This window comes from Leuciscus leuciscus (assembly GCF_965113295.1).
Source record: "Leuciscus leuciscus genome assembly, chromosome: 4".
NCBI classification, from domain to species: domain Eukaryota; kingdom Metazoa; phylum Chordata; class Actinopteri; order Cypriniformes; family Leuciscidae; genus Leuciscus; species Leuciscus leuciscus.
This window is the reverse complement of record NC_138728.1, coordinates 26,284,630-26,311,075: the sequence shown is the minus strand read 5'-3', so window position 1 is coordinate 26,311,075 and position 26,446 is coordinate 26,284,630. Positions and strand designations below refer to the sequence as shown.

Sequence of the window (26,446 nt, the reverse complement as noted above, 5' to 3'; positions counted from 1 at the left end):
AAGCAAATGCGGACACGAGTGGCCTGAGTGTCGGTGCCCTAGAGTCGAAGTTTGCGGCTTTAACTGACGAACACGCTAAACTCAAAGCCAAGGTTATGGATCTAGAAGGGAGGAGCCGCAGAAATAATATACGAATCTTTGGCTTACCTGAGACGATTGAGGGCCCTCGTCCGACTACTTTCTTTTCGGAGCTCTTAGTGGAAATTTTTGGTGCAAGCCTATTTACCTCTCCTCCTGATTTGGATCGTGCCCATCGCGCCCTCACAGCGAAACCAAAGTCGGGGGAGAGACCTAGGTCTGTGATAATTCGTTTCCACAAGTTCCAAACCAAGGATTTGGTGATTCGCGAAGCCCGCAAACTAAGAGGAAAGCTTCAATATCGCGGTAATCCGGTCTTCATCAATGAGGACTACAGTCCCGAAGTTTTGGAGATGCGCGCCGAATACCGAGCGGTGATGAAGGAGCTGTACCAGCTTGGTCTGAGACCATCTCTTCATTTCCCATCTAAACTTTTCATCACGACGTCGGATGGTAAGAAGAGGCGGTTGTCGTCAGTTCACGAGGCTGGTGAGTTTATCAAAACCCACCGGCGTGAGTCGACAGAAGCTACATGAGCAGTTGACTTTTCTGACTAACGCTACTCGCGTCTACTCACACGATGCTGGGTTCCGGATTTTATTTTAATTTTTTCATCAAATATTATCATCTAGTATACAATATCTGGACACCGAAGTTCGTAGCTATTTTTTTGTGATATACAAGATGCGTAGTTTTCGCTCTTTTCGCTCATCTTGCTCCTGGATGATCATAAGACTGACAAAACCGTAATTTTTGTACATCATTTGCTGCCCAGGAGAACTTTTATGCAGACTGTTAAGACTTTTATGCATATACAACGTTGTTTTGTGATACTGGTAGTTTGATTTTGATCAGTTTTTGTTTTTCATTCATGGGCTAAAATACATATTTTTGTGGAGCCGGGGTCCTTTGTGCAATTTGATAGTAAATTTTGTACTTTTGAGAAATTGCATTGAGATGCTGATGTTTAGCAGGTTCTCTGCGTGGTTCTGGGTTGATATGTTAGGAATGGGATTTAGGATTTTGAAATGGGTTTTTGTTTCTTTTTCTTTTTTGAATGCTATGGCTTTCCAAATTGCTTTATTGTGTTTTATTTTATTTTCCTTTAAGTGTTTCTTTTCTCCTTTATTTTTTTGCGTTTGGCTCAGATTTGAAACTGGCATGTGGCCGATTGATAATGGCTAAGACTAAAGAGAGTTCCAGTATTCGTTTCTTATCATGGAATGTTAAAGGGGTGAACAATAATATAAAAATTTGCCGCATTACGTCTCATCTCCAACATCTTAGGGGGGATGTGTTCTTTCTTCAAGAAACCCATCTTAAGACAAGTGATATTCAACGGCTTAAAAGAGCATGGGTGGGCCATTTATATCATTCAAATTTTAGTGCTCGAGCAAGAGGTGCTGCTATTCTTATTCACAGAAGTATCCCTTTCGAGTTGGCTAATGTTGTGTCCGATCCTAATGGGCGTTATGTCCTAATTACTGGCAAACTCAGAGATGTGCCTATCGTTATGGCAAGTATTTATGCCCCTAACTGGGATGATGACAAGTTTATATCCAATTTCTTTTCATCCATTCCTGATATTGACAGAAGACATGTTATAATAGGGGGTGATTTTAACTTTGTTCAAGACACTGTTTTAGATCGATCCTCGAGCAGACCTTGTGTATCAACTAACTCGGCCAAAACTTTGAATACCTTTGCTGGGCGATTGGGCCTGTCCGATCCCTGGAGATCAAAATTTCCCACGAATAGGGCCTACTCATTTTTCTCCCACGTTCATCAGTCATATTCACGAATAGATTTTTTCTTATTAGACAATAGACTACTTTCAAACCTATCGAGCTGTGAATATCACAGCATTGTCATTTCGGATCACGCACCCACCTCTGTTGACGTTAATATTTCCCAGTTCACACATTCCCCCAAACAGTGGCGCTTCCCCTCTCTCTTTCTGGCTAGTGATGATTTCAAGAAATTTTTGGCTGAGCAAATAGCCCTATTTTTTGAGGTCAACGATATGCCAATTATTAATAGAGGGACTCTCTGGGAAACATCTAAGGCATATTTGAGAGGTATGATAATTTCTTATTCTTCTGGTAACAACAAGGCTGACAAGCTTAAATTAGATACAATCCTTAAGGACCTACAAAGTTTAGATCATCAGTATGCTGTTGATCCAAATAAAGATCTGTATAAAGAACGCCTTCGTTTACAAACGGAATTTGATCTTTTGACCACGAATAAGGCTGAAGTGCAGTTGCTTAAATCTAAGCAATGTTTTTTCGAACTAGGTGAAAGGCAGGTAAATTATTAGCTCATCAAGCCAGAGCATCAGCAGCATCAAGGCTGATTAATGGAATAAGGTCGCCACAAGGAGACGTGTTTCACGATCCACATAAAATTAATAACATTTTCCTAGAGTTTTACTCAGGCCTTTATACTTCTGAGCTTTCCTTATGTTCTGATTGTGGGGAATGGCCCTTGGATAAGATCACTTTTCCCAACATTGATAGTAACATGGCTAAGACCCTTGGTGACCCAATATCAGTTTCTGAGGTGGTGGAAGCTATCAAACTTTTACAGAACGGCAAGTCACCAGGCCCTGACGGGTTAACTTTTTTTATAAAGCATTTTCTACATCCCTAGCACCTGCATTACAGAATATGTTTAACGAGTCTTTTTCTAAAGGCTGCCTGCCTCCCACCCTGTCGTTAGCGTCAATCACTTTGATTGCCAAAAAAGACAAAGACCCTTTACTGTGTAGCAGCTATAGACCCATTTCACTTTTGAATGTGGACTATAAAATTTTAACTAAGATTTTAGCATTGCGTTTACAACAAGTCTTGCCCCAAATAATTTCGGATGACCAAACAGGTTTTATGATTGGAAGACATTCTTTCTTTAATACAAGGAAACTTTTCAATATCCTCAATATGCCTAGTTCAGATGTGCCAGAAGTGGTTCTGGCACTAGACGCGGAAAAGGCGTTTGATAGAGTCGAGTGGGGATATCTATTTCGTATAATGGAAAGCTTTGGTTTTGATGATCGTTTTATTTCCTGGATCAAACTATTGTATGTCTCCCCACAGGCATCTATTTTAACTAATGGTGTGGTTTCACCACCTTTTTTGCTTCAGAGGGGCACTAGGCAGGGCTGCCCTTTGTCGCCTTTGCTTTTTGCCATTGCCATTGAGCCCTTAGCCATCTGGCTTCGTGAGGATGTAAATTTTAAAGGTATAAATCGGCTAGGTAGAGAGTATAAATTATCCCTATATGCAGACGATCTTCTACTCTTTATTTCTGATCCAGAGACTTCTGTTCCCGTTATTCTGAACATTTTAAACCACATCGGTAAAATTTCAGGGTATAAAATTAATTTTCATAAGAGTGAGTTGTTCCCTGTAAATTCTTTGGCGAATAACCTTGCACATTCACTTCTACCATTTAAATGGGCGGCTGATGAATTTAAGTATCTTGGTATTACTGTGACCAAATCTTTAACTGGAATGTATGTTTCTAATTTTGTCCCCTTACTTAAAAAGGTTGAGTCTGACATGGTACGTTGGGCTAACCTCCCTCTTTCTCTTGCTGGGCGTATAAGCCTAATCAAGATGACTGTTCTTCCCAAGTTTTTGTATTTATTTCAGCATATTCCAATTTTTCTTAAGAAAAAGTTTTTTATGGATTTGGACAAACGAATAATTTCCTTTTTATGGGGAAATGGACCAGCTCGAATTAGGAAATCAGTTTTAGAGCTCCCTAAAAACAAGGGAGGTCTTGCACTCCCAAACTTTTTGCACTATTATTGGGCCTGCAATATCCAGAAAATTGTATACTGGAGGAACAATCTGAATTCTGAACCCCCTTGCTGGGCCTACCTAGAACAGTCCTCAGCACGCCTCTCTCTGCACTCAGTTATATGCTCTCAACTACCATTGCCTACCAACATTAGTTCAAATTTAGTAGTATCTCACTCAGTTAAGATATGGACTCAATTTAGAAAACAGACTGGGTTGCATAGGTCTTCTACACTCTCTCCGATAATTAAAAACCACAGTTTTGCACCCTCTAATATGGATGAGGCGTTTCGAATATGGTTTGATAAAGGCATAAGGACCATTGATGATCTCTATGAGTGTGGAGTTTTCTCGTCCTTTAATAACCTTTCCAAAAGATTTGACTTACCTAATTCCCACTTATTTCGTTTCTTTCAAGTCAGGCATTTTGTGCAAAAACTATTCCCTCACTTTCCGAATCGCCCCCCTGAATCGCCATTGGATGACTTCTTAAAGCTTGAACCACATTCAAAACACTGTATTTCTGTAATTTATAATTTGATTCACAATAATAATCCAGCCTCTACAAGTAGGGCCAGAGCGGCATGGGAGGGAGACTTGGGATTTGAAATCTCTGATGAACATTGGGAGCGCATTCTTGCTCTCATACACACATCTTCTATTAGTGCAAGACATGGCCTGATACAGTGTAAGATTCTACATAGGGTTTACTATACAAATGCTAAACTTGCTAAAATATACCCCTCTGTCAGCGATGCATGTAATAGGTGCAAGCAATCACCAGCAGATCTCATTCATATGTTATGGGGATGCCCTAAATTATATGATTACTGGACTAAAATATTCAAAATTCTGAGAGAAGCCTTCGCCATAGATCTTGACATAAATCCTCTTCTGGCCATCTTTGGGATGGCCGTTGAAGTTAACCTTTCTGTAACGGTTCAAAAGGCTCTAGCCTTTACTACTTTACTAGCAAGACGTCTCATACTTCTGAAGTGGAAACATGCCTCACCCCCTTCTTTTGATTCATGGCTGAAAGAAGTGTTCACTTGCATTAAATTGGAAAAAATCAGACTGTCACAGACTGGATCTTTAAGGACCTTTGATAAACTGTGGCGCCCCTTTTTAGACTATTTACTAGCTAATTCTCAAGACACTTAAGCTGAGCATCCTCTGATGATTTATTTATTTTATTTTGAAAATGCTTTAAGATATCAATATTGTATTTTTATTATTATTATTATTATTTTTTTTTTTATATAATTATTTTTTGATTTTTTGTATTATTTTTTTTTATTGGAGACTGTAGGTTGTTTACTTGAGGGAGGGTTTTATTGGGGTATTAACAGTGTGGAACGATTATTTTATAAAATCATTGTTATTATACATTGACTTGATGTTCCCAGCAGAAAAAACAATAAAGAAATTTAAATTAAAGTTTAGTTATCAAACTGTTATCTTACCGGTATTTGAACCTTCATATCTGTTTAAAGACCGGAAAATTATCGAAATGGGCTGTGATGTGCTCATTTCTGTGTTTCATGTGTGTGGACGTTACCCTAGTCACCATCGTCATGTCCAGTCTCCTGTCACTTCCCAGAGCTCAGACAGTCCTCCAGCCCTGCCGCTGTTGGAAGTTTGCTGTCCTGCTACGTCCCTGGAAATGCCCTGCCAAGTCTTGTTCCACCTGTCGGCTCCGCCCTGGCTCCTCCCACCTTCGGCTCCTCATCCAAGTGTCTCCACCGGGTTCCCTCGCCCCATCGGCTATCCTTTGGTCTGTCGTGGCTCTGCCTACACCACGGACACCCAGGCCCTCCGCTGCGCTCTGTCTCTTCTCACCTACGGCTAAAGCGTGCTCTTTCTGCAATACTCGTCGCCGAGACATCACCTGTGTCTCCTTCACCAGCGATGTCTCTCGGCTCCTGCGGTCCCCCATCTGCGCCTGTGGGTCTATCGTCTCTCGCGGTTGTCCACCAGCTGTCGTCAGCCACTACACCATTTTAGCTCCTCCCTCCCCCGACTCCGCCGTGGGGTGTCGGCACTGTGGAGCTCTGGGTCTGCGCCATCAGGATTCCCCCACCTTCTGCATAGGGGTCTCATCTTCCCACCATCACAATCCCTTTACCTGATCGTACAGGACCCTCGCTACATCGTTTACATTATCGTGTACACTATGTTGTGTGTTTCTGTTCTTTGTAAGGATAATAAAACCTGTTGGATTATTATAAGTAAAGTTACATTGTTTGAATATTCATCTTCTGTGTCTACGTCTTCCTATCTGCACACACCCAATTACACTATCGTTTTGTAATTTCATGGAAAGCTATTTTAATGGCACAGCAGGATTTTGACTAGCCTTTGGAGCCATAGTTTGGTGCCGTCGGTGTGCATACAGTCAGAGAAAACATTGTTTGTGGTGGAGTGGTATAGCGCACAATGAAACAAGGAAGATAGACTTTACAATATATTAAACTTTATAAACTGATATAAACAGAAAATAAAACCAAAACACATCAGAAACAAACATGACCCTGGTTCAGTGTGCGACCCTCTTTATGCTTTGTTTTGCAAATGTTGGAGGACATCATTTACCTGATGAATACCAATGAATCATGACCTCCCATGTGTTATAATACGCCTGTCTTACCCGCCATGGTTGATCACCAGTCAAACCAGTGAAATATTCACCAGTAAAATATAGCCTTTAATATTTAGTATGGCACTTTTGTTGCTGTTTTTTAACTAATTTGTGATTGTCTATTTTTAAACATTACCCTATTTAACATTAAAATGAAAATGACACTACATGCTATCTGTTTTGGTGTTTGTGTTTCAGAGTAATAAATGCAGGTAAAAGTGCTCTGAATGAGGACCAGGCATGCTGTGAGGTTCTACTGGTTAAGAAGAAACCTATAGGATCCTTGACACCCAGAAAGACATCTACAAGTAGAAGGAGGTCGTCCCTTCCCAATAGTGTTGCCATGGGAACGTGGGAAAATGATGTAAGTGATTGTTTACTGTACCAGGTACACTGAATATCTATTGAACAACTATGTTTTTTCAAAAGAGCCTATTTTTATTATTAAGAGGGTTGGGGAAAATCACACATATCTATATTTTAACACATTAAAAACAACAGATGCAAAAAATTCCTGAAATAGCTATGCTAATGTATTTTCCTCACATCCTTTGTCTAGAGTTATAGCTGTCTGTGTGCCATTCACCATCTTCGCAAAGCAATAGAGATTGGCTGTCCATGGATTGTCCACATGTGCCTAGTCGGGTCACTATGGGATAATTTAGTAGTCTAAATTATTAACAAATGCATGTATGACTGATGAAAAAATAAGAAAGGGGTGATTCCATTAGCCCTAATAGTCTGATGCATGTGCAAAAAAAAAAAAACTTGCCCAGACATTAATTTTCTTACTCTCTCCTCCAACAGTCACGCTCTGTAAACAAGTCTGGTGACAGTCCCAGATATGTAATTGAATGTATGGGAATTAAAACACCCTTTTCGTCTATGTATGTAGCGAGATGAATGCCTAGTTCTATGTTAGGGAAGTTAGGGCCACTTTTGTAAATTTGGCAAACACTCTTGGGCTGAGAGACAGGCCGAAAAGGAGAACCAGATATTCGTATGCAACCCTACGAACCTCAAGAATTTTCTCTAGGGTGAATATATTATGTGAAAATAGGCATCCTTCAGGTCAATGGATGTGAACCAATAGCTTGATGGCATGATGGACGATAATAGCAGTGATCCTCGTTGAGAGGACAGGACACAGACGGTTAATATTACTTTGGAATTACGCTGTCTGAGTAACAGTATTGATGTGGGTATTTTAATGAAAAAGTACTGTCAAAGACCCAGGACACCGGTAGTAATTTGGGCTAGCTTTGAACAGAACAGCCCCAATTGTACACATTGGGTGTGTAAGGCCTGCCCAATCGGTCCAACGACAGTATCCGATAAGCGGGTTAAGGTTTACCGCGTGTTATGACCATTACCATAGAGCCAAATTGACCAACTTAACTTCTTCTAATGGTAACTTTGTATAACCATGCCATGGTTTCCAACGTACACTTAGTTAGAATAATATTACAATAATTAGAGGATGAGGCTCACCCCTATTTAGATTGGTCTAACAACATATTCTGTTGTTCTAAACGGAAAACCCATTATTAGCCTCTACAGTTATAAGTAGACATGACTAATGCCAATGTGTTAGTCAGATCTCTGCGTTTTGTGTGCTCCTCTGCTCCACGCCTCCACCTAAGTTGTATTTTAGTCTGGTACTAACCTGATCGTAGAATTGTGGTTTTATGGACTTAACGTAATCTACTAGAGTTAATAATTTCAGAGTAAGTCAGAATAAATCCAAATGTAACAATGTATTATTAGTCAGGTAAATGTATCATGCCAATTACATAATCAATTCAAAGATAATCAATACAGTAACACCAAATGCTCAGAGATAAAGAGTAAAAGATGTATACCTGATATCATAAAAATAAAATACATAATTATGGGCTGATCGCATTACCAATCGCCATGAGCCTCTTGAGACATTTCTTTAAGTATTTAGACCAAGACAGGAACTTATATGCTAACAATGGGAATTTGCATTAATCACAGTCTCCTGAGTTTACACCTTCTGAGGACAGGATTCCATTTCCATGAAAGACCCACCCTCCTCTGTAAGCAAGATATCTCTAAACTCTTAAAAACTTTGTAACCCTGTGAATATTTGTACACATTTATTTGAATTTGTTGTATGTTTTGTTTTTTGTATTTTTTATAATACATGGGAATTTGGATATTGTCATGTAAAGGTAGTCTGAGGTATTTCAAATGCTAACCAATGAGTTGTTCAATTGAGTTTTGGTGTGTTCACTATCAGCCAATCAGAATGGGTAGGAGGGAGTAGAGACGCACGCGAGGGTTGGAAGCTGATTGTACAGAGATGAGGTGCGCGCTGTGCGACCGAGTAAGAGAGTTAACTTAAACACATGCTGTTAAAGTATATCTAGCGACAGTGTTTGTGTCCTAGATCACATTCAGATATATTAATATATGTATTGTGACAACGGGAACGTTTTCTTTGTGTTTAAAGACTCATTATTTAGTAAATGCGTTAAGTCTGCTCTGATCATCATAGCAGCCGTCATTTTATGTTTCGCCGGAAAGGACTATAGTGTTTCTCTATTATTTCTCGGGATTCAAGGACCAAGAAGAGTCAAACAGCATCGGCGTATTTTCAGGCGGTTCTATGCCGAAAATAGACCTTACAACTTGTTGAAGGAGAGAGAACGCCAGTTCCCTTTCGTTGTCACTCCGAGTTACGTCGGATGACGACGAATGGGGTTTCGCTTAGAAAGCCTGTCATCTTCGAGTATATAAAACGAGCCTATGGCAATGAAATGCCATGGGTCTGCGGAATTTGCATTGCGTAACTCCGCCCCACCCTGGGGGTATATAAGGAAGTACGCTGCAACATGCAGATATGTTTTCGCTTCGGAGCCAAGAGTTTTCTTCACTCCTACAAGCCATTCTGTATCATCTTCACTCTACGAGACGAGCGGCTCTTCAGTGTGTTTGTGTGACGGCGTGTTCCAGCGAGATCGCATTGCCTGCTGCTGATCTGTGCAGTGATCTGCCGACAGTGTGTGTGTTTCTCCCTGGGCGCTTCAGCACTCTGCTGAGCTTTTCCTCTCTCTAAAAGAGCTGCACGCGGCACGTCTTTTTCAAGACGGTTCGCCCGTGTATTTACTGGATGTGGGCGCGTGATTCATCTGCCTAACGGTCACGAGCGCTGTTTCGCGTGTTGGGCATATTCACGCTCGGCAGCGCTCGTGGATGAGTCACGTTTTCTTTGCGGGAACGTGACCATCGCGATGTTTATAGATCGAGACTCAATGATCTCCGTGTGGGTAGAGTCCCCTCTGCCACACCCCAATCTATCTCTTCCTCGAGAGGGGATACTTTGGCTGGTGGCCAGGGTGATCTGAGGGTTACAGTGTGGCATAATACCGACGAGCATTCCTCGGGCCACGCCCCCCTCCACATCGCAAACCGTGGGGCTTCCGTGTGGTGTGTGCCTGGTTTCTCTCGGGGACCCAGTGTTTTCATTCGGGGCTCCAGCAGGTGGTGTCATGTCACTCACAGCATCACAAGGCGGGCTTGATTCCTCTGGAAATGAGGATTCGACTGCGTTGCCTCCCTCTGGAGTGTCAGCGTTAGTCGGGTCAGATCCAGAGCTGATGGCCATGCTTTCCCGGGCAGCTGAAAGCATCGGCAGGAGTGGCGCCGCCCTCCCCCCGAGCGCTGTAGGCTTCCCGGATGTGCATCAGGACGCGTCCCCCGCCTTCGCTGCACTCGATCGCGTGGTGATCATGGGCTGTATGTTCTCTGTCACTATCGTGGCACAGGCATGCAGTGCTGTGTGTCGCCTTCGCCTTCGAGGCAGTGCTGACTCGGGAGTTCTGTCAGACCAGGCCGCCGTGGAACGCTGGTCCTTCCCTGGCCTACACTGACAGAACGCGGAAACTCGACCACGCCCCCACGCAGGGACGCTATGCCTCCCATGTCTGGGCTGGTCGATCCGCCACGCACACTACTGACCTCGCTCTACGGGCGACATCGGTACCCGCGTGATCCCGGGGCCAGGTGATGTCCACAGCTGTGGTCCAGGAATGGGCTCAGCCAGGTTGATGTGAGGGGGTCTGAGAATTCATTTTCTCAGCTCCCCCATGTCCCAGGCTGGGCTCCTCGGCGGTGTGGTTGAGGACTGTACCCTACAGTCTTTGACCCCCCCAGAAGCAGACTGAGGCCTTCTGCACCGACGGTCATCCGTCCGTGCGGTCTCCTTAGTCTGCTTCCCGCCGAGGCCGCCTCCCTGCGACTCCTCCCCTCGAGCCTTCACTGGCCCCGAGCAGGAGAGGGTTGCAGGAGGGCGGCACCGCCCGTCTCTGCCCCTTAGCCGGCCAAACGCCAGGCTAAGCAGCATTTTCGAGACGGGTGGCTTGCTCGGCGGTGTGATTGAGGACTGCGCCCAACAGTCTTCGATCATCCCCTGCAGTGGACTGAGGCCTTCTGCACCAATGGTCATCCTTCCGTACGGTCTCCTTAGTCTGCTTCCCGCCGAGGCCACCTCCCTGCGGCTCCTCCCCTCGAGCCTTCACCGGCCCCGGGCTGGAGGGGGATGCAGGAGGGCGGCACTGCCCGTCTCCGCCCCTTAGCTGGCCAGACACCAGGCTAAGCAGCACTTTCGAGACGGGCAGCTTGGAGTTAGGGCTCAGTTCTTTTCAGGAGTTGGTAGCAGGGCCACTCCGTCCCCCGGTGGAGGGCCGCGGGAGAATCTCTTATTTCAAGAACTGATGCCCCTTCCTCCGAGCCCCAAGAGGCTGTGGATGACAGTGCGCGCCGCTCACGAGCCTCGCCACTCTCGTCCCCTTCTGTCGCCAGACCCCTGCCAGAGTACGCCCCCGTGGGACGCTGGTCCTCCCCTGGCCTCCTCTGGCTAATGACCGTGCCCCCACACCGGGCCGCTATGCCACCCACGTCTGGGCCGGTCATTCCGCTTCGCTGCACCACCAGTGTACGTCTGGCTCGCTTGACCCCGCTGGTACAGCTTTTGGGAGCTTCCCAGACTGTCCCGTTGGGTCGCGAGAACCATCAGGCTCGTCTACGCGATTCAGTTCGCACGGTCTCCTCCCCGCTTCAGGGGAGTCCGCTTCACTATGGTCGGTGGCAATGCCCCTATCATGAGAGTGGAGGTCGCCACCCTACTGGCGAAGGGTGCGATCGAGATTGTCCCTCCAGCCGAAATGAAGTCCGGCTTTTACAGCCCCTACTTCATTGTACCGAAGGCTGTCTCCCTCCACCCTGAAAGTGTATGTTGCCGCCATTGCCGCACATCACGACGCAGTCGAAGGTAAGTCCGTTGGAAAGCACGACCTGATCATCAGGTTCCTGAGAGGAGCGAGGAGACTGAATCCTCCTCACCCTCCTCTCGTTCCCTCTTGGGACCTCTCAGTGGTTTTAACTGCCCTGCAGAGTGCTCCCTTCGAGCCTCTGCAATCAGTGGAGCTTAAGTTCCTGTCGATGAAGACAGCGCTCCTGGTTGCATTGGCCTCCATCAAGAGGGTAGGGGACCTGCAGGCATTCTCGGTTGACGAAGCGTGCCTGGAGATCGGGCCGGCTAACTCTCACGTGATCCTGAGACCCCGGCCTGGATATGTGCCCAAGGTTCCCACCACACCCTTTCGAGACCAGGTGGTGAACCTGCAAGCGCTGCCTTTGGAGGAGGCAGACCCAGCCTTGGCACTGCTCTGTCCAGTACGCGCCCTTCGTGCTTACGTAGACAGAACGCAGTGTTTCAGGACCTCTGACCAGCTCTTTGTCTGTCATGGTGGGAAGCTGAAGGGAAAGGCTCTCTCCAAGCAAAGGTTGTCTCACTGGATAGTGGACGCCATTGCTTTGGCTTACCAGCAGCAAGGTCGACCATGCCCCCTTGGTGTGACGGCCCACTCCACGCGGAGTGTGGCATCCTCTTGGGCTCTAGCGCATGGCGCCTCGCTAACAGACATCTGCAGAGCTGCAGGCTGGGCGACACCTAACACATTCGCGAGATTCTATAATCTCCGAGTGGAGCCAGTTTCTTCTCATGTACTCGCTTCAACTAGCCGGTTGATTCTGCTCAGGTGTCTTCGCTTGCTCGCCATTCCTCTCCACGGACGGGATTCGTGCGATGTTTTCTCAGGTGAGCCTAACAAGCCCTGAGTCTCCTCCAGCACTGACGACGTCAACGCCAGAGTCATGCCACCGGCAGCTTTCGCGCTTGGCTAGGTGCCTCCATGTGCATGGTTCCCCCTCTGGGCGACCCCCACATGTGTATTTCCACTGTAAGCCTCTTCGAGCATGTGTCTTTCCCTTGGCAAGCCACCTTGCCACCCTTGGGGTTGAAATATTCCACCTGCGGTTGGACACCCCAGTGTTCTCCGTATGCAGCCCTCCGGGGTCATATGTGTATTCCAAGTCCCCCCCTTCGGGTTGGGCATGATGGCATATTTCCACTGAGATATGCTTCCCAGTGTACCTTGGTATTCCTGTGTTAAGTAGGAGTCCTTCGTCCGTGCCAGTCTCACGACAGGGAGCTCAGACTTACGCAGGGCACTGGAAGACAGTCGAGAGGTGGCGTGATTTCACTGGGAACCCCATTCGTCGTCATCCGACGTAACTCGGAGTGACAACGAAAGGGAACGTCTCGGTTACGTATGTAACCCTCGTTCCCTGAGTAGGGAACGGAGACGTTACGTCTCCCTGCCACTTCCGCTGTACCGCTGGAACGCCTGAGTTCAGTCTCGGCTCCTCAGCGAAGACATATCTGCATGTTGCAGCGTACTTCCTTATATACCCCCAGGGTGGGGCGGAGTTACGCAATGCAAATTCCGCAGACCCATGGCATTTCATTGCCATAGGCTCGTTTTATATACTCGAAGATGACAGGCTTTCTAAGCGAAACCCCATTCGTCGTCATCCGACGTAACGTCTCCGTTCCCTACTCAGGGAACGAGGGTTACATACGTAACCGAGACGTTTTCGTGCGTCTGATTCGTCGGCCATTTTCTGGTGTGTGACGCATCACTTATTTCAGCGTTGGACTGTTTTCCTGTTCCTCTTGAGATGAGGACAAAAGCTTCATGCAACCACTTCTCTCTTCTCTGTGCCAGCTGGAGAGTTTCGCTGTAACAGAGTGGAGTAACTGAGTGAGTTACCATTTTGACTATGTACTTTGAAAACTGCGTCATCCATTCGTGACTGACCACCGAATTTGGGCCCCAACGAAATCCAAGCGCTTGGTTTATGAACATTTAAGCATGTAAAGGATGAATATGTGATTCAAGTTACAGTTTTGAATTCATACAGGTATACAACTGTAACTAATAACTGGTATTATCCACCTGAGACTTTTTTTTCTTTCCTTTGCTCTTGTGTTCATTCTGTAATTTACTGACACCTAAAAAAAAAGTGGTTTCATTTTATTTCTTCTAAAAAGGGGATATTTTATTTCATTTTTACGTTTAAGGTTTTTTTTTTTTGGTAAAATAGATAAGTCTCTATTTGTTACTACTTTTGTATTTGTTTCATAGCCTAATTTGATTACAGTATTTGATTACAGTATTGTTGTAGGAAGAAAACAGCCCTTACTAGGGCTGCACGATTAATCGCAATAAAACCGCACGCGATTTGGCAAAGGCTGCGATTATCTTATGCGCAGCTTGTCAGTGGAGTGCGGCTGATTGGTAGTAAATACTGCCCCATTTGAACTCCAGAGTGCGCTCTCATGCAAACACAATAAATATGCCCTGCTGCAGAAGTACAATAATGCGCATCATTCCAGGAAATCCCTATCGCTGTATCTGAATAAACAGAAGATTGAAATGCTTTGATTAAACATGACTTATAAATACACGACTGCCTTATTCTGTGTAAGAAGGCACATCATCTCACAGAAGGAGGAGCTCAGCTGTTGTTATGAAGTGAGTTTGGAGTAAATGCATGTTATTAAATGTTGCATGATGTTATTAAAAAGAGGTTCATAAATGCTTCTCATGTTTTGGAAAGATGGTTGACGCGTGTTGTTTTTTCAAATGCACGTTATAAGTGACTCAAACTCACAGTGCTTTCAGATGGAGCAGCGTTTACTGAGCCGTACATCAATGACAAACTGCGCATAAAAAATAATCGCAGCCTTTGCGGTTTTAAAATCGCAATAAGCCATCTCGATTTCAGTGCGATTACATGTAAATTGCGACTAATCGTGCAGCCCTACCCTTAACAAATAGTGAAGTAGCATTTTATTTAATCAAGGGTAATGTGTACACATATTTGTGTATAGTTTAAGCTACATTTTTGGTGGCACCGTGACAAATTATAGTTTCTGTAGAAATACCAGAGAGAATCCAGCCAACTCACCATCAATTGCTGGAGCCCAGGTCTTGCTGTTTTTATGCGCCTTTAACAGTAAATCTTGAAATATGGGGTTTGAGTTCACACAAATACCCATACTACGGTTATCTTCCCATTAAGCTTGAATTCACTGAAAATGTGGTAGGACTACCACAAGCTGTTGATACTCTTGCACTTGTTTGCCCAGATTCTCAGCCAGAGAAGAGAATTGCCATTCTGGTGGGGACTAACACCAATATAGTGAGACGAATGTTTGAGGCTTGGTGTTCACTTCTTGCATACCTTGTCAGTAGTATTAACATATACTATGTGTCACTTTTGGGTTGATTTATGACCCCTTTGATTGATTTATGACCCTAGTGTCACTAGTGATTGACAGGGAATCCATGTGTCAAGAAAACAGGGTCTCTGATTTACAGTGTCAAGCTAGCTGAGATTTGCGTCCTGATTGACATGTGAATACTCGCACCTCACCATATGCCAATGAAGTTTTTATGATATGGTCCTCCCTGGTCTGACACCTACGTCACTACCTACACCATGGATTAAATAAGGTTAGGGGTTGCGCTGTTAGACACAGAAGACTTTCTGCAACTTTTCCTGTTACAATGGCTGCTCCGGGAACTCCTAAAACCCCTAGAAAGGTCATGTGTATTTCGCCGACAAGAGGACCTGTTGAAATGAGAGAGGAACTAACTTTTGCACCAAGTAAAAAGCAAAATGTTAGCTTGACAAAGTTTCTACATGAAGACCTAGCTAATGTGAAATGGGATTTCTCAATGTCTGGTAAACGTGTACTGAGATATGCGTTTGACAAGGTGCTGCGTATTGTGAAACTCTACACGGCTGATGTTGGAGACGAATTTACATGGGCTACTCCATGTCTGATTTTTCAAGACAAAGACTGGTTTCTGTTTTTCAACTACGTTTGGAGAGATTTGAACGACTGTGGTGATGATCCATTATATGTCGCCGAGTGGGATGGCTTAACTCCTAACACAAGATTTCGTGTGGTCGGGGACCATAGTAAAAAGCTACCAGATGACTGCGTTTATATTTTTTGCTGCAACGACAAGACAAAGCTCAACGTGTGTGCGTTGCCTATTCGAGAATCTGAGCATCACACGTGCTACGACATGAAATTTCTGTTTCAGTGGAAGGATGTTCGTATGCTTGACCATATATTTACAAGCATAGACAAGATGTTTAGATGGTGTGACATGTATGATCGTTACAGTTCTGTAAAGATGCAATTGTTTCACCCTGAGAAGGGTGTTACCAACCCCGAAGACCACCTCTTAACCCCACCCACATATTACAGTCATTAAAAACACGTTCGGATCGGTACAATCATAACATTAATTCACCATGTCTCAAGGATCTACACCTGTCTACTGCTACAGCAACACCCCCGAGACTATCCCAGCGATGCCTGATGACAATGCCACACCGCTGGAGCCCCACCCACAAACCTATGACAACAGTTGGTTGGATAAGTTTTGCATGGATCTAGGATATCACAACCTGACCTTCCTTACAACTCCATACGGGAACACCGGTGCAATAGCTGGAGCTGCAGCCTCAGCAGGAATTGACGACACAGACAGTTGTATCCGTTCTGATGGGTTCAAAATCATAAAAGCAACTGTTGTGGTCCTTCTGGAACACGTCATCAACAAAAAACTGAAAGAAATCTGTTTGGGGTGTGAAGTGGATCATCCCAGTCAGATTAGACATTCCTGCTTGTTTGAACCGGACCCCTATTTCTTTGACACCTACTTTGAGGAACTGACACGTAATCTGGTGAGACCAGACCTTAAGCACATCGTTGCTCAAGCATTGAGCCTTTGTGGTTTAAGGGTTCACCCCCAGAGGATTCAGGGGTCAGTGGATGCTATTTTACACGAACTGCGTGACGAGGTTTTCATTGTGGAGAAGCTTCGCGAAGTCAGAGAGAAAGTTGTGGACGGCAGCAGTGAACAAATTGTCTATGACGCTGTGGACAGCTGGAAAGGTATTGTCCAAGTTGACTGTTTGTGATAACAGCATGGGGAACACTTGTTTTGCAACTGGACTGGCCAAGTGTCTACTTAAACAACGTATTAGATGTGAGATGACCACCTTGTTGTACAACTACATTAATGAATGTACCAATGTATCGGTTACTGTAAACAGATGTGGTGTTGATGCCAAACGTTTTACAAACTTTAAGAAACTAATGTCTGTTGTAAGAAATGTGTCAAATGAATGGTCAGATATGATGCGATTATGCGTTAATACTGGTGATCCAGTTTGTGTAACCATCAGAAAAGTTTTAGACCTGATGACTGAATGTGGTAGCTTTATTAGAATAGCTGATATGTTGTGCTTGTGTACATATGTATCGGATGTATGTGTAGACATTTTGACAAGAAACAATCAGACTGATGTATGTGAAATTGTTGAAACATTGGTTGATTACATTCTTGAGAAAAACATTGTGATGTGTATAAAATTTCTACACTACATTGATGCTGTATGATACCTTTTGTATCCTTTTAATGTTTAAGAAATAAAACCTGAAACACTTAAACCACCTGTGTTATTCTTTTGTGGAGCGTGAAGTGTCAATATGTCAGAAGAAATGAAAAAGATTTACTACACACCTTCTAACCCAGGTTCTTTAGGGGGTAAAAAACGTTTAAAAGAAGCTGTTTTAAAAAAGACGGGGGTTCGTTTAACCGATAAAGAAGTTTCAGACTGGCTCGCTGGCGAGGATGCATATACACTACACAGAAGTGCACCACTAAAATATAAAAGGAATCGGGTTTTTGTCTATGGTATTGATATGCAGTTCCAAGCCGATCTAGTAGATATGTCAGCATATGCCAAGGTAAATGACAACAACCACTTTCTGTTGACATGTATCGATTTGTTTAGTAAGTACGCATGGACCCGTGCATTAAAAAACAAGAGTGGCGTAGAGGTCTCTAAAGCTTTTGAATCCATACTGAAAGAAGGTCGTGTACCACAGAAATTACAGACAGATAAAGGAAAGGAGTTTTTTAACAAACACTTTCAAAATGTGACAAAAAAGTACAATATTAACCATTTTGCAACAGACACAGAATTAAAGGCGTGTGTTATCGAGCGGTTTAATAGAACCTTAAAAGGAAGAATGTGGAGATATTTAACAGCTATAAACTCCAAACGTTACATCGACATACTTCAAGACATTACACAAGGATACAATGTGAGCTATCACAGAAGCATCAAGATGAGACCGATTGATGTGGGAAAAGAAAACGAATCTGTGGTGCTACATAACCTATATGGAGATACCAAACCTCGCAATGTTAACCCCTTATTTAACCCTCTGAGGTCTGAGCTGTTTTCTGGGCCTGGAGGTGTTCTGACATGCTCTGACATTTGTGTTTTTTTCTGTTACTAGTGACATTTTCATGGCTTAAGTCTAATTACACTGTATTCAGCACAAACTCTGCTACAATAATATATCAGCAGCATGTATGTAAAAGTTTGTAGTTTTGAGATAATGACATTTATGCGTGGTTTGTGAAAATAAAATAAAAAATTCTCACTGAAATAAGGCCATGAAACCCATACTGATTATTTCTTCACAAGACTTTTGAAAATTGTATGACGTAGCCTAGAATATTTGCTCCAAAACTATGTGAAAATCACCCTAACTGCTCATTCAGATAAGACAATATATTGATTTAAAATTTCTAAGACGTGTTTTGTGTGACAAAGCCATATTCGAAGAGGCGTGATCATCTCATGAATATGTAAGCTTTTAACACCTGAGAAAGACAAAGACACTCCCCTAACTGCCCTATTAGGAGCGATCAGGCCCTGTCATTCAGAGCAACCTTGCACAAAGAATGAGGAGATTTAAAAAAGAATGGCTTTTAGATTGTTTGGATTTATTTACAACACAACACAATCCAAAAATACAAATGACAAAAGAGCACATTGAAAACAATGATCCAAAGACAGAGACCTTTGTGCCATTCCTAAAAACATTGTACATACCATTTCCAAGGTGTTTGATTTTCACTTTTTTTTTTTTACCATGTTCATGTACAGAGACTCATGTGAATGTTGAAGTCAGCAGGACTCAGTTGCATCTGGTCCCTGAAAGAAAAGAAAAAAGTGAACATACTGGTATCAAGAGAAACTAGGCCTGCACGATTTTGGGAATACATTTGAGATTTTTCTGGTTAAAATTGCTTTTTAAAATTCACAGAATACACACACACACACACACACACACACACACACACACACACACACACACACACACACAAATGTTTCCAACAATATATAATATAAAGAACACCATATTTGTTGTGCCTTGTAGGCATAAGCTATGTGCAGTACTGCATAAAATAATTTTATTTTACAAAGCAGCCTATAAATCTTCCAAAAGATTTCAGTAACAATGCTAGAGAAAAATATATTGATTATCTTATGTTACTTCAAATGTTTCCATTCGTTATGATGATATGAAATGAGATAATAGTAAAAACATAAAGCCTAATGTTTGGTGCATTTTTCCTTTCAAACGCAATCGCGCTCCAAAATATGATACATTCAAACCCACAGCGCGCTCCAAAATATGATACTCAAACCCACAGCGCGCTCCAAAATATGATACATTCAAACGCCATCGCGCTCCAAAATATTAAACATTATGGTCATACATATCTATGCTTGAGCAGATATCCACAAACAGTATTTAACAGTAAACACGGGTCTAAATAGTATAATATTCACCATATATCTAGCAACAGTTCAACTGCAATGTGAAGTTTATGCAACAATACCCTAAACTAATAAGTAAGAATTTCTTACCTTACATCTTTCTTGTCTTCAAATCGCGTTCTTCTTCTTCTGATGTAAATCCAATGTAAGCTCACAGCGCGTCTTCCAAACTCGACGAAAAGCAGAGACTTGTGAAGTGTTTTGGTGTTTTGTGTTTGAGGTAACGAGGGCGTTCGCGTTCCATGTGGAGATTTGCATGTGAATCTCTTTTGCGCGAGTGGGCGTGGCCGAATTAAAAGTAATTAGCAAGCGTTTGAGATACTGGACATCCTGTTGGTTTTATACAAATTACTTAAACAGAGAATATTTGTTTTCAGTTTGAATCCGATCATTTAAAAGTACACACTTAAATGTGTATAAAGGTGTATGGCTCATAAATGTGTGAGAAGGATTCGCTGAGTTTTGTTTCAGTTTATAGACGTGCTCAAGAAAAAAAAGTTCACCGCGACGGAGAGGCAGAACGCACACCCTGTTTATTTTCTTTATTTTACAAAAGCACAATGTTTTGATTTGATTGTAAGTGGACACATACAAAAGTAGAAATATCACAGATTCTTTTTTTATATTTCTTTTTTCTGTATAACCATAAATGACGGAGTAATTTAAGTTTATTGTACTACAATGTGAAGAAAATCCAGCAAAACGCGGGGCGCGTTTTCCGACCTCAGAGGATTAAACTCTTTTTATTAAACACACACATCATATTCAACAATACATGTCATAAGTTCTCAAAAAAACAACAACAACAACAGGCTACACACAAACTGTGGGATTAAAAACTTAACCATTGACTCTGGTCTAGACTGGGTGATATGAGGTCTTCTGGATGTCTTGAATGTATCGGTGTGCTCGGATGCAATTTCCGTTTTTTACTCTTCCTAGGTAAATCGGTTACAGTTGGGGTCGATTTGGTTTTGAAAGAGTTAATTGCATGTCTGACATAGTTGTTTGGTACCACAGAGTGTGGCATATTTAAACTAGCAAAAGCCTCCAGAAACTCGTCCCACCCACCAGGTCTCCTCTCTTCAGCAATCTTCTGTGGAGCCGTAACGCTTTTAATTAAGTCAAGCATGTGTGAACCAGGTATTGTTCTGCCTTTAAACACAAACTCTCCCGACTCAGTCCACGATGTAATATCTTTTGTTTTAGACATTTTATCTAAAATGTAACGGACATTTTTCACACTCCTCTGTGGAATATTCTTTAAAATCTCTTCTGCAAAATCATCTAAACCATTGCGGCCAGTAACGCGATCTGTTGGGGGTGGGTCTTCTTTTACAATGCTGTCAGGCTGTGGTAGACTTAATGTTAATTTAGCGGATTCCCTATCCCCCTGTCTAGTGAGTGTTAAAAACCTCTGTAAAACACCGGTGTACATCTTAGCTTTTTCGTGGTGATCTATGTCAGACCTTTGCAATATATTTCTTATAGTCGCATCCAAATTGTTCTCCACAACATGTTGTATAGACTCACGGGTGTTAGAGGATTTCAGCTTATCCAGCTGGTGTTGCGGGATTAAAAACAACTTCTCAGCGTACTCCATCACCAGCTTATTTAGATGTAATTAAACTGGTTATAAAGGGAATTGCGACGCTTAACAACGGTAATAGAAATCCTCCTTGTTGATTGATTAACCGTCTTTTACGTCTAACGCCAACCTTTTTATCTGCAACAATCTTGATCTCGTTTCTTTTTCTCTTTAGTTTCTGATATTGTTGTGGTGATAGTGGAATATTACCATGGACTACGTTGAGTGCTACTTCACACAACGACACAACGAGTTCGTCTGTAGCGGCCTCTAAAATAACGCGTCTTTGTTTAGGTGTGGCTTTTAATAACAATTTTAAAAGAGGCAGGTTTCTTAAAAGTCTTGCAGACATTTTCAAATTCCTGTCTAACAAAGTCAAAGTTTTCTTTTCTGAATGTACACAACTGGATATTGTGACAGAATGTCAGTTCTGAGACGGTACTGCTCTGGTGTTTTTGCTTTAAAGTCAATCAAAAGGTACCCGAAAGGCATGCTGGTCGCATTTTCATAACACTCCATAAAAAATTGTGTGTTTCTGGGATACATTTGGCGTGCTAATACATTGATTTGTGTATTGTCTCTGGGGTTTTTGAACAGCACTAGATAATTGGTGTTCAAACTGATGGTCCTGCTGGATTTACCTTGAGAAAATAAGTTTTGTACAATATACAAAGCACTCAGGTTTTTGTGGTGCACATCGTGAATAAACGTTGGATTTCAGAATTGTTACTAGCATCATCCATAACATCATCTAAAATCACAAAATTATTCTTGTCGGGTGGAAACAAACGATCGTCATTCAGAGTCTGGGGGATACCTTCAATAAATTTAATATCATACAGTTTCAACAATTCGTCATATAAAGACTGCCAACAATTATAAATGTATACAATGTTTTCAACATTTTTAGAAATTACACTTTTAGCATTTTCCAACAAAATTTTTACAAAAAATGTTTTTCCTGAGTTAGAAGGCCCACTTAACACACAGAAAATGGGTGTTGCATTCTGAAATCGAAACCATCTGTGTCTAACACCCCTCGATGACCAAAAACGTTGTCAGTAGCCATATGGTAATGTGGTAAGGTCAGGTAGCAAAACACGCTTATTGTACACAACTTGGAATTTTTTCACAACTGACTTGTTGTGTAATGTGAACTGCTTTTTGTTCCTCACTATACTGTCGGCGTGTGCAAGAATATAATTTCTGTCGCCCCGCCCCCTCACATACTGATCAACAAGCCCTATTAACGATTCTAGCCTGATGGCCTCAGAGTTTACTGCATTCAGAGTGATGCCTTTGGCCTTCATACACACCTTACCCTTGGCAGTACGATACCCGTAACTCTTAGGGCCACTTGAAGAGAATTCAACAATGTGGTCTTCGTCCCCAACTTCATCAGTAAGGTCGCCAAGGTATGGGCCTAGTGTCACGGTTCATGAATCGGCTGTCTCATGCTGATGTGTCTGTGTGAGTGTTATTGTGTGGGTGTGGTTACTCGTTGTGTTGATTAGTGTCTCCAGCTGTCATCAATCCCAGTTCCCTTTATATGCCCAGTAATTTCCCTCTCATGTTGTCAGATCGTTGTGGTTGTTCCTCGGTGTGTGTCCTGTTCCTGTGCCTCGTCTGCAAAAGTTCTTCGTCTGGATTTCGTCAGTTTCTTCGTGTCGTCTGGATGTTCCACGGTTCCTGGTTTGTCACTCGAGCACGCAGATCACCGCACCACCACCGGATCGCCATCTCGTCCCTGCTTCATCGCCACCTGAGTGTTTGTCCCCGACCTGTGTCTACATCTGACTATTTATAATAAACTGACTTTTACTTGCATCTTGCATCCTCCTGTTATTTCACCACAGAACGATCTGACCAGACCATGGATGCAGCAAGCACTTCCCAGCTCAACGAATTCATCGCTCACAGTATCTCACGTATGGACCAACAAGAGGAGAGCATCTCGGGCACAGGTCGTGCGGTGCAAGCACTCGTGAAGCAGGTGTCCGAGCTCACCCAACAGGTACAACTTTTACGGACTCCCACTGCGCCCCCCACGCCGCCCGTTCCCCCACCACCAGCGCCGGCTGCAGCAGAGAGCCCAGAGCCACGCCTACCCACACCAGAGGGATATTCTGGCGAGCCCGAATTTTGCAGAGCGTTCCTCACGAGATGTTCCATGCATTTCACTTTACAACCACGCACTTTCCAGAGCGAACAGGCTAAAGTGGCATTTGTTTTAACCCTGCTGTCAGGGAGAGCAGCGCTTTGGGGAACGGTGGTGTGGGAGAACAAGGACGACTGCTGCACCTCGTTCCAGGCACTCACCGAAGAGATGAAGAGAGTGTTCGATCGTGCAGTGGCGGGTAAGGAGGCGGCCAGATTACTCGCCGAACTGCGACAGGGAGATGGCTCGGTGGCGGACTTTTCCATCCGGTTCCGCACCCTGGCCACAGAGTGCCGTTGGAACGAGGAGGCGCAGTGGGATATGTTCCTGCATGGGCTGGCTGACCGTGTTCAAAGAGAGATTTATGCCATGGACTTACCAGAGACACTTAATGGACTGGTGGAACTTGCTCTGAGAGTAGACGCTCGACTGAATCGTGTGACCAGATTGGCGCGTCCCAGCCGTCCACAGCCCAGCACTGAGGACCACCAGCCCGGTGGTGTGAGCGCAGTCAGCCCCGCATTCGACCTCGAGCCCATGCAGGTGGGGAGAGCTCGGCTTTCCCGGGAGGAGAGGGAAAGGCGGAGATCCCAAGGACTCTGTCTATACTGTGGCCGGGCGGGCCATTTCATCCACTCCTGCCCGGTAAAAGAGCAAGCCCCGGTAGTAAGTATGAGGCTACTATCGGGTGGGATCTCCGCCGAGAAGACCTCATCACCATCATCGACCCTCCTCCCGGTAAGACTGAGATGGCGAACGTCGACGCACTGCACCAACGCACTACTGGATTCGGGAGCGGAGGGTCATTTCATGGACTTCAAACTGGCACTTAAGCTTCAGATCCCCATCACTCCCCTCTCGCACCAGATTACTGTCAACGCACTCAATGGTCAAGAACTTCCCCGGATTACACATTCTACTGAAAGCATCACCCTCATCACTTCTGGCAATCACACAGAACTCATTTCATTCCTACTCATGGACTCACCACTTGCACCAGTGGTTTTGGGACACCCGTGGCTGTCCAGACACAACCCCCGTGTCGACTGGTGCACTAACACTGTTTCCACATGGAGTAACCACTGTCATGAGTCCTGTTTAGTGTCTGCCTGTCCCTCTGTGTCTGGTTCTGTGTTTCAGAGTGAGGCAGCGGATTTGTCTAACGTGCCCGCGGAGTACCTCGACCTGAAGGAAGTGTTCAGTAAGTCTCGTGCTGCTTCTCTCCCTCCGCATCGTTCCTATGACTGTGCAATAGATCTACTGCCAGGTAAATCTCCGCCTAAGGGCAAACTTTACTCTCTTTCTGTTCCCGAGAGGGAGGCCATGGAGAAATATATTTCTGATTCTCTAGCCTCTGGGTTCATCCAGCCTTCCTCTTCTCCTGCGGGGGCGGGGTTCTTTTTCGTTGGAAAGAAGGATGGTTCTCTGCGACCTTGCATTGATTACCGAGAGCTGAACAACATCACGGTAAAGAATTCTTATCCTTTGCCGTTGATGTCTTCAGCTTTCGAGAGGTTGCAGGGAGCATCGATTTTCACGAAACTGGACTTACGTAATGCATATCATTTGGTTCGCATCAGGAAGGGGGATGAATGGAAAACCGCTTTTAATACCCCTAGGGGCCACTTTGAATATTTGGTTATGCATTTCGGGGTTTCCAACAGCCCAGCGGTTTTCCAGGCACTCGTTAATGACGTGTTGAGAGACATGGTAGATCAGTTCATTTATGTTTACCTGGATGACATATTGATTTTTTCTTCGTCTCTCCAGGAACACGTTCAACACGTCAGACGAGTGCTCCAGAGATTATTAGAGAATGGGCTTTTTGTCAAGGCGGAGAAATGCGCGTTTCATGCACAGTCTGTTCCCTTCCTAGGGTACATCATCTCCTCTGAGGGAGTGCGCATGGATCCTGACAAGGTGAAGGCTGTGGTAGATTGGCCAAGTCCAGATTCCCGTAAGGCCCTACAGCGGTTTCTGGGGTTCGCCAATTTTTACCGGCGTTTCATTCGCAATTTCAGCCAACTAGTCGCACCTCTGACTGCCTTGACCTCCCCCCGAACGACGTTCAGGTGGTCGAACACTGCCGAGGCAGTGTTCACCAACCTCAAAAGTCGCTTCGTTTCGGCTCCCATTCTTGTCACCCCTGATCCCACACGTCAGTTCGTGGTGGAGGTCGACGCGTCAGAGGTGGGAGTAGGAGCAGTGCTTTCACAACGCGCTTCCTCAGACGACAAGTTGCATCCCTGCGCGTTTTTTTTCTCATCGACTTTCGCCTGCCGAACGTAATTATGACATTGGTAACAGAGAGTTGTTGGCAGTCAAGTTAGCGTTGGAGGAGTGGCGTCATTGGTTAGAGGGCTCGGGGTTACCCTTTATCGTTTGGACCGATCATAAGAATCTTGAATACATCAGATCTGCTAAAAGACTCAACTCCAGGCAGGCTCGGTGGGCTCTTTTTTTCGGACGTTTTGATTTTGTTCTCTCGTACCGCCCGGGTTCCAAAAACATCAAACCCGACTCTTTGTCTCGTATTTTTGATCCATCCGAACGCCCGGTGACTCCCGAGTGTATTTTACCTGAGAAAGTTGTCATCTCCACTCTGGTATGGGAGGTCGAATCGAGGGTCAAGACAGCCCTAGAAGGGGTAACGCCTCCGCCTGGTTGCCCACCGGGTCGTTTGTTTGTTCCGGAGGGGTTACGGTCCGACGTTATTCGATGGGGTCATTGCTCCAACGTGGCTTGTCATCCAGGAGTGACTCGTACCAGTTTTTTAGTTAAGCAACGATTCTGGTGGCCATTAATGGCTCGCGACATTCACGATTTTGTGTTGGCTTGTTCAGTCTGTGCCACTGGTAAGACATCTAACCAACCCCCAGATGGGTTACTTCGACCGCTGCCTGTCCCTTCGAGACCCTGGTCCCATATTGCTCTAGATTTTGTCACCGCCCTCCCGCCCTCCAATGGCATGACGGTTGTTTTAACCGTAGTGGACCGGTTCTCGAAGGCGGCACATTTCATCCCCTTGCCCAAATTACCTTCAGCCAAGGAGACAGCGGTCACGGTCATAGATCACGTCT

The 26,446-nt window shown here is 44.3% G+C and overlaps 1 protein-coding gene across 1 annotated transcript in view; it reads left to right on the top strand.

Annotated features, from left to right (window-relative positions):
* The window catches only part of LOC309496318 (protein phosphatase 1H-like), a gene marked incomplete at both ends in the record, with an annotated part of 153,642 nt that overhangs the window by 13,898 nt on the left and 113,298 nt on the right, over positions 1–26,446 (top strand). Inside the window, one exon of the mRNA XM_082166317.1 lies at positions 6,718–6,883. Coding sequence (XP_082022443.1) covers positions 6,718–6,883 — 166 coding nt within the window. The remainder of the gene's footprint in view (positions 1–6,717; positions 6,884–26,446) is intronic.